The 9,639-nt window shown below is 35.1% G+C and overlaps 1 protein-coding gene across 1 annotated transcript; it reads right to left on the bottom strand.

The window, feature by feature from the left end:
- Positions 1-3,857: 3,857 nt before the first annotated feature.
- Positions 3,858-9,355, bottom strand: LOC141666365 (ankyrin repeat domain-containing protein 2B-like). The gene is made up of 9 exons (XM_074472354.1): positions 9,228-9,355; positions 8,879-8,909; positions 8,389-8,528; positions 7,837-8,049; positions 7,585-7,733; positions 6,855-7,023; positions 5,874-5,966; positions 4,277-4,416; positions 3,858-4,192 (listed from the first exon to the last, which is right to left on the bottom strand). Exons 1-9 carry the CDS (start codon positions 9,234-9,236, stop codon positions 4,093-4,095), a joined length of 1,044 nt encoding a protein of 347 aa, XP_074328455.1. The 5' UTR covers positions 9,237-9,355; the 3' UTR covers positions 3,858-4,092.
- Between the last annotated feature and the right edge of the window lie 284 nt (positions 9,356-9,639).

Here is a 9,639-nt window from a genome sequence, read left to right on the forward strand (position 1 = left end):
ATATGAGTCATGTTGACTACTAGTGGATATGCAGAATAGGTTGATTAAATGTAAATATGAGATGTCTTGTAATTCTGTATAAGTGAAATGGAGTCAAGTGACAAATAACTACCCGACGGATGATCAACAAACCCACCCGACGGATGATCAACAAAGCTACCCAACGGATGACAAACATGTACCCAACGGATGATCAAATTCAAATATTTGTTGACAGTGACAACACAGTCACATGCGTTGGGTGTTTGCAAAAGGAATGTGGCAGCCTGTTAAGCAGGAATTTGAGAGCAAAGAAGCATTACCATTTTCATGCAATTGTAAAGATATTCAAAGATGCTGGAATAGAGTAGTGAAGCAGCATGGAGTTAGACTGGATATATTTTGTTTTATTATCTTGTCTTATTGTCATGTAAACTTGGTGATATATAAACCAAGTGTAGCTAGTAAAACATTCAACTAAGCAAACACATTTTAAAGAGAGATAGAAAAAGTTGTACTTGTCAAGAATTTCTCTGTAGTTTATTTGTTCCACTTGTAAGCAGCTGTGAGCTATTCAAGCTTCACAGGGTTCTCATTCGATCTATATATATAGTGGATACTTTCAAATCCATCAGAAAGTTTTAAAAACTTGTGTTTTTATTACTTTGCGTTTTGATTTATATAACTCTTCATTCCGCACTCTGCAAATCAAACACTTATATAATTATCGAGTTAGAACTGTTTTAAAATCTTGAAAAAGTAGCCAGAATTACATTCAACCCCCCTTCTGTAATTCTTGTTGTATTGTTAGGGAATAACACACCGCATATGTGAGAACCCGTATCGAGGTTTGCCATGCCCATGGTATACATATATTCCCCATTGTGATCCATCATGATGATTCCATGGGCCTTCTACTTGGATAAAATATCCCAGCCTAATCCCGTCTTCTGAGATAGGGTTCTTATCCTTGTCAATTCCGGGGTTGTAAACATCAATCATGGGGTAAACTAGATCACGGTCTTCCCCAAGATTTCATTTACCAACATTAAGTTCGGGAACTGCCATAGATCAGGGCTTTTCGTATAGAGGGGAAACCCCTAATCGGGCTTTCACCATTTGTCTCATAGGCCTATATGATTGTAGCCCCTCCATATGGCCTTTACATCTTTTCATTCTATCCGAATTTCTTCCTCAGGCAGTAGAAACCATCCATATCTTGAAGTTGTTTCTCCCATTCTTCATTTCCCAGGTCAATCATCAGAAAGCACATTTCCTTGGGGACTATCTTCGGCCCTTCCTTCCTCATGTCCAGGGTTATGAGCAATTTCTGAGATTCCCCTCCAGCCACCGGTTGAGCCTTATTTCCAATCCTCTTTGAATGGAATCAACACCTGAAGACCATATTTAGGCCATAATATCCGGGACATTTTCCATCAAAGCTAAAACACTTGTATACCGGAGCCATAGAATATGCGATTGAGGCTATTTGCCTTTCACCTATTCCCCGACAAACCATGCTTTTAACCACCATTTTTTCATATATTTTTTTCGAATTTATTTTCATGGGAGATCGACCCTCCTGCATATCCACGTGATATTATCCATATTATCTCCATTAATGGCCTCCTTGGGCTCGGTTTCAAGGCCGCCTTTGTTGTTCGTCGGTGTACGTTCATTGCCAGAGCTTTTCCTCATCTTTCCCCTTAAAAGATCACCAACCCCCTCCTTCTAGCGCCAAAAATGTCGTGAGAGGAATTTGGTACAACATTCGGGGAGGTTGTTACTAGAATAACGGAAGAATCGCGGAGATTTGGACCAAAAATCGGGTGTATTGTGAAAAGTTGAACATGCCTGATCTGCCAGAATCGGGCGGTGTTTGTGGCTGCGTTTGGACTGAATTTGCAAGGATTCTGAGCGTGGTGGCGGAGTAATTCCTACTCAGCCGTGGGGGTGCCCAGAATAGGTCTCGCGAGAGCTCCACCGTGTGTTTTGGTAGAGAAAACGAGTGTCCAACCTTTACAAATGGCCTACATATCCTATATTTATAGGAATCAAGTCCATATGTAGTTTTATAGCCTTAGGACTCCTCCATGATGGGCTATCCACGTTTTTACTAAGCCCATAACAGCTTCTAAGGCTTATTCAAGTGGGTTTAGACTTAATCCAAAGAGTCCTACTTCTAATATACCACTAATCCTTATTTATTCATAATTATTGTGTTTATCCATTAAATATATGTATGTTCCATACATATATAGTAAAAATCCGTTTATAAGTAGTTGTAAGTTGCTAGGAGTCGTATCCATCTTGTTGTCTCATTGTAGAGTTCGTTTTTAACTAGAACACTGCTTCTACAAGCCCGTTACCATTATCAGAATAGTCCAGTTAAGTGCCTTTTTCCGAATACCCTGGTATCTTAGCATATTACAGAGACCCTGGGGTATTAGGCAACCACTAAGTATGCTTCTAACTCCCCCTTGCTAATAGCCCTTCCGGCAGTCAATCACCATCTTCCCTATACCCCCACCATAGTAATCCATTCGGATCCAATACCCCTACTTTACCATCCAGAAAACCCAATCCATTATGTCAATCCATTTAATCCCTCTATGGGCTATAAATCCGGCCCAAGGCTGATTTTAGGCACATCAATATTATTTATTTTCAGACATATATTATTATAAATTATTTTATTTTATCAATTTACTTTTCAACTATTAAAAATATATATAATAATATAAATTATTTTAAGATAAATTTTATTATTAAAAATTATTGAAGTGTTAAAAATAATTTGTGGATTGCACGAGTTATAAACAAGTTTATATTATCTTATAATAAACGAAACATTAAAATTTTTGCAGTTGACCCGTATTTGCTGAAATTACTTTATCAATATTTTAGATAATTACCCTTATCTAATTAAAATATATATCACTTACTTTTTTAAAATAAAACACATTACCTTTTTCTTATTTTTACTTATTAAATTAGCCTTACGGAATTATTTAGGGAATTTATAAAAAACAACTTTTTATAAAATTATTTGCAATTTTACAGACTCCGGAATTTATCAAAAATACATTTTTTTGTAAAATTATTTACGATTTTACCGACTACTGAAATGATTTGCAAAAAATATTATTTTTTTCTTAAAATATTTACAAAAATATGATGTTGTATAATGGGTTGCAATTGTGCAACTGCTTTAATTTGTATTTCAAGTTATTGTATGAACCATCTTCTGTTACAAATTATATTACAAATATGGTTATAAATTTGCAGAACGTATTTTTACAAATATTTTTTAAAATTTAAGTTGCAAACATGGTTGCAAAATTATTCCAACTTTGCTAAACATATTTTTACAAATATTTTTTAGAAAATGATAGTATTTTGACAAAATATCTGTAAAACTTGAATAATTATGAAAATACCTCGCCAAAAACATTACGGTTAATAACTAACAAAGTACCTTATTGGACTTCAATATAAATTACATTTTTCGACTAAAATAAGCTAACTTTTCAATTTATTCCAACTAAAACTCTTATACTCCAAAAAAATTATGGGAAAGCCTATCCATACAATAATGTATTATTAAAAAAATTCAATTCAAATTAAATTAAAAAATCTAAATTCAACTCAACTTAAATTAAAATAAAAACATGCTAGTAAATCCACACATCACACGAATTTAAAACTAGTCATTTTAAAATTAAAAAAGGAATATAAACCTCTATAAATTTTTCCTTCAGGAATATCATTCGGGTTCTATTGTTGTTTACATCTCAATTTATAAATTCATACAGTAAATGATTATAATGGATTTCAATGTCAACTATCTTTTGATGTCGGATGTTAACTGAACCATATAACAAAAGATAAGTAACTTGAATAAATCCCAATTGTTTACATCTCAATTGTACTGCTTTGTACCGTCATAAAAAATTTGTCACAGTAAACAAACAATGGCAAATAATATGACGATAAATCAACTCCAATCCCACATCATTCGAGCCTCTTACGAAAAAACTTAATTTAAATAAAGTTGGTGGATAAGATGTCAGATGACTGATGAGCGGAATTTCTTCCAGCACGCCCTCTGAATCATAGAAATGCATCCTTCTCAAGTAGCTTGAGCACTTCCTGCTGGTTGTTCAATTTGGCTACGTCAATTGGTGTTTTACCGTCCATGTTTTGGAGAGTACTGGCACAAATAATGTGTAAATTTGATCAGATAATATAGAAACTAAAAGAGGTAACAATGTGTTCAGTACAGAATATAGCTTACACTGCAGCCCCATTATCCAGAAGCAGTGATACACACTCCTTCCTCCCATAACCAGCTGCATAATGAAGAGCAGTGTTCTTGTTCTTATCAAGTGCATCCACCTTTGCTCCAGCCTCCACAAGTACCTGAGCGCATTTCACCTATAATGTACCAAACCGCAACTGCTTAGCACAAAAATAATCCAGGCAGAATGTGCTCAATGATGTACAAACGAGAACAAAACCACAGCGACACTGGTAATGGCGACAGAAATTCTGAGTAGAAACTGTACATAGAAAGCTGGTGAACATAATTACATACTTTAAGCGGAACAGAAATCACTAAAACCAAGAAAGGAATTCATGCTTAACCAGAATGGGGCCAGTCCGACGCATGTGTTTTGTGCATCTATCCTGAAAGGGGAACACATATCTACCAATCATCTACCATTAGTTTTAACACCTGCAAGTAGGCATGTATCATCGACAAGGCTTAACTTATCCCCCTTTTCTCTTGGTAATAAGAGGTTGAGGATTCAAGCATCGACGGAGGCAAGTGTTCCCGAGAGTTTGCTATTTATAATTCTGTAATTGACCATAACCAAAAACATAAGGGAGGAATGTATCAACAAATCACTTGGTTGTGCACAATCAAGCTATCAAACTCTTAGTATACAGCTGCAAATCATCACCATCTAACCTTCGACATATGCCTCACCGCCACAGTCTATACTAAACAAATCATCCTAAAAAGTTGGCATCCTAGGTGGTGGCCGTGGATTAGACCTGCCATCATGTCCCACAACTACTAATCCACCGTATGTCTTAAGTTCTATCTTCTAACGTGATATGTAACCAAAGAAGATTTGATCAGCCAGAAGTATTCACTGGGATGACCATTCAAGTTTCCCAGGTCAATGCTGAAAAATGCAATGATGTAAGAAACATCACAATAAAGATTCGGTGACTTAAAATCCTTGTCCATGAGAACTCAACAAAATTGTAGAACAAACTTCTTTATGAAAAAGACTACAAGAGGAATGCTTTCCAACAAGAGAGCTCTAAACTAATGGAAATAACGTCATATTAGTTCCTTCGCAAAACATGATATTAGCTAAGCCAGCTACAAACAATGCATAGCCAAGCAGCCCATAGAATATAAGAAACCATCATATGTCACCCAAACCCTGGACACATATATTTTACTAACTAACCGGTTTTTAAAGTTCGTAATAATATGATTGGCAAGCATCTTGTGAGTGAAAAGAAAAAACAAAGAGACAGGAGCTGTTAGTTGGCAAAAAAATAAAGATAAAGAAAAAAAAAGCTGATAATATGAGCTGAATACTAGCTTGCTCAACTAACCATAAAGCACATGGAAATTAAGATATGCAATGCATAGGGAGTAGCATAGTTACAAATAAAAGAAAGGGGTGTGAGAGAAGTAGATAAGCAAAGATACGAGGGGGAGAAAGTCAAGTAGCATGCTTAAAATATGTCCAAGCTCAAATTAGGGGTGCTGATAACTGACCGACTACCAACAAATTGATAACTATAAAAATTAAAAAGCAAATAGTTGAGGGACAAAATCTTTTTGTTTGAGGTATAGCCAGCAATACCTCGCCATAGCCACATGCAAAATGCAAAGCTGTCCTTCCTTCTGAATCTTCCTCATCCTTATCACCACCAGAGGCTAGTGCCTTCTTCAAACCCTAAAATATACAGTATTTAGATGTCAATTACCTTGTATACGCACAGCTAACAAGAACCCTAAAATATACAGTATTTAGATGTCAATTACCTTGTATACGCACAGCTAACAAGAATAATTCGGTGAGTATCACATAATATTCTAAGATTATTCTTTAACATTACCTCCAAAATATATTAGAGAAGATAAAGACATGCACTCAATTTATTTTGTGATTTATAGTTGGTCCTGTTTAACTAAACAAAACTCCAAGGGGCTTTTCAATGATCTCGTGCAAAAATTATTAATTATGAACTAAGCAAGGAGAATGTGACGATTAAAAACAATTCCTTTAAATAAAGAGCCGTATCAGAAAAAACACAACTCAACTCATGACTTTTCTTTAAAAAAGGTAATAAAAGGAGAAAAAATGATGTGTTTATTACTCCCTCCGTTTCAAAGTAAGGGTCCACTTTTGAAGAAAAAGTTTGTTTCAAAATAATTGTCCACTTACGGTATAGACGTCACCATTCAAATTATATAGTTTAGTTTATATTTCCAAGATGACTACACTACATACAACTATTGTATCACTAGTTTATATTTCCAAATCTAACTCTATACCATAAAAATTTGTGTAAACAATGTATTCAATGCAATAACTACTAATTTTAATATAATTTTATAATCAATGTTAGTGTTTCTTGATATGCGCAATTTTCTTGAAAGTGGGCAGTTATTTTGAAACGGAGAGAGTTATATTACACCCTTTTTCGAGCATCGTCTTGCTGTAGCGTCAATATATCTAGTTTATGGCATTACTATAATTACCAATTTAGGGCCATAATTAAGTGCTTTTACTATCAAAAAAGATGTGTGAATCGTAAAGAGTGATCCAACACTTAAATACCTCGACATCACCAACACTAGCAGTGTTGTGAACAATTGATTCGCCTTCATTTCCAACATCATCTGACTCATCTTGTCCAGATGTTTCAGCAGAAGCTACAGCATCTCCTGGAACAGGAAGACCCATTGCTTCACCCAACTTCTGAAGAACACTCGGGTCATTCCAGTACCTGAAGATACAGATAGCTATAAATAAAGATAAATAGTCCTGAGAAAATGATGCCTAGAATTTTGCACCACAACACTTAGAAACGGAAAATAGAATAAATAATAAACTAACAGTGACTGACCAACGGCTGACAAATTTTTGATAAAAGCATGGCTATAACAATGTTTTCAAACTACGATGTACTGTTGCTGAAGCCACTCTACAATATTAGTCGGCAAAACAAGTCACATGGTTTATGGGAAAAAAATTGTTAATGCATATTGAAAGTGTAAAGTCCTATATGTGCAGAATATTACTAGCATCAAGAAACTTGTCAATCTAAGACACGACAAAAGGTATAGTGTGCAAAATTATCACATTATAATTAAAGGTTTTGACCATAATTTCTGGTGCAGTGATCTAAGATATATATTTTATTCCTCAAATAGATGAACTTGTTTTAGCTCAACTACTACCAGCCTCGTTGGTTAAATTACTAGCACCACTAAAATAAGTAAAGTATATGTTATCATACATCCCATATGTTTCTTAAAAGATAGCTACAAAGAGAAACAATTATAACCTCATCATTGCCGCAGGACCTCCAGTTTCTATTTCATCAAAAATAGGTTTCAAGGTGGGATCTTCTTTGACACGTGACATTCGTTCTTCCAGTTGGTCTTTCTGTGCTGGATTACCTAGGGTCTCGAGGACTTGTGACATAGATGGATCCTGGAATATTGTCAAAAGAAAAGTTTGCTTGCGAATCCAATTCTTTCATATCCCAAAACTAAACTGTTGAGAGATCTAACATAAAAATTGAGCTAAAAACTACCTGTAACAATGCACTTCCAAGTCGTTCAGCCATTGTCATAAACTGAGGGTTTTGCATAACTTGTTGCACGCTAGAAAAGTACTGCTGGGGGTCAACCTGTGGCATTCCATCACCGACTCCGGGACCCTCAAATGTCTTTTTAAGCTGCTCAGCCATCTGGTTGAATGAAGGATCTTGGGCTATTTGTTCAGCCAATTCCTTGATACTTGGATCCTGAATCATCATATATATAGATATTAATAGATGAATTGAACAGAACTCTAGATATCTTCCTACTAATACGACATTTATTGTCACAAAATTCAGAATCTTTCAAGCCTCCAAAAGAAGTATCTGCATAGTATTACATCTCTTAAATAACGATATAACATCCCAACTCTGATTTTGCACATTATGATCCTCCATAATATTATAAATCATTTAACGCAGTCAGCAGTACCCATATGCTCATCTGAGCTTAGATATGACTCCTTGCACAAACAACTCTAGCATAAACCAAATCAGAGTAAACAACTTAAGGTGAACTTCACGAACAAGTTCAAGGGTAGTTACATTGAGTAAGCCAGCCACAGCTGAGAAATCAAACGGATTTGTAGGCATCCCAGTTCCTGGAGCAGCTCCTCTCCTTGGCCCAGATTGTGTATCTACTGAGCTTGATCCAGATGTCTTCTCAGTCGGGCCACTCTTTTCATCTGAGATCCATGGAAATAAAGATCAAAGCTTTACAAACAAAACAACATTACGGTAACAAATCAGCTAATATACATTAACCAATACCACGTCATCCACGCATAATATAAATTAATACTTTATCAATCGGTATGATTACTATCTTAACAAATGTACCCTGATCCCAACATAACACGTAATTATCAACACGAATTCAGACAAACCCGTAACAGCAAATGAACTTATGCAAATCATTAAGCTTGTAAACAATACTAATTACGAGTCACAGTTCGTAGTACTTCAAACAATACTCATTAAATCGAATGAGCTGAATACAAATCAATAAGCTTGTAAAACCAAATAAAAATCATACCTTTACTCGCTGAAGAATCTTTATCACCACCCTAAAACAATTCACAAATTCAAATTAAAAACCAGTCAAGTACAAAACCCTAGAAAACAAATCAAGGACATAACACACTTTGTATAAAGAATAATTACAATTACAAACACACGTGTAATATCAAGATTATTTTAACATGATTAAAATAAAGTTAAAAAGAGTAAATTTGAAAGAAAAACAGTATAGATACAGAGTAACAAGCGATGATCTATTTATTAATAATTAGATAAAAGATAGAGGGGGGAGAGATGAGAGATGAGAGATGAGAGAGCGAGAGAGAGAGAGAGAGAGAGAGAGAGAGAGAGGGCGAGAGAGAGACCTGAGGCATAGTGAAGAAGAAGTGAGAGAGAGAGAGAGATGAGTCGCCGGAGAGATGATGGATAGATAAATAGAGAGATATAATAATGAGAATGAGGAGGATGCAAGGGAGAGGGGGTACAAAGATCGAGGAGAGAGTTAAGTGGGCCAACTCAATCCTCGGAATCTAATCAAGTTTTGGGAGATCAATGGTGTACATTGGGCCTCCATGATTTCGCATAAGCCCTTCGTTAATTTTTCTCTAGATTTTTCTGTTTTATTGTAAAAAAAATAATTATGCTTTGCTTGCGCAATATCTCTTCTTTTTAATGTATAAAAACAACTCTATATGGTTATAAAATTTGTAGGATATTTTATTCTCGTAAAATTATAAATGTGTCTGTGTATTTATGTAGTCTACAATATACTAAAAC

Source organism: Apium graveolens, chromosome 1 (assembly GCF_009905375.1).
Source record: "Apium graveolens cultivar Ventura chromosome 1, ASM990537v1, whole genome shotgun sequence".
NCBI classification, from domain to species: Eukaryota; Viridiplantae; Streptophyta; class Magnoliopsida; order Apiales; family Apiaceae; genus Apium; species Apium graveolens.

Coding starts and splice junctions, on each gene's coding strand:
- LOC141666365 (XM_074472354.1), bottom strand. Junction 8,050..8,388: donor CTGTGGCTGGCTTACTCAAT/GTAACTACCCTT, acceptor ATGATGATTCAG/GATCCAAGTATCAAGGAATT. Junction 7,024..7,584: donor GGTCCTGCGGCAATGATGAG/GTTATAATTGTT, acceptor CTGTATCTTCAG/GTACTGGAATGACCCGAGTG.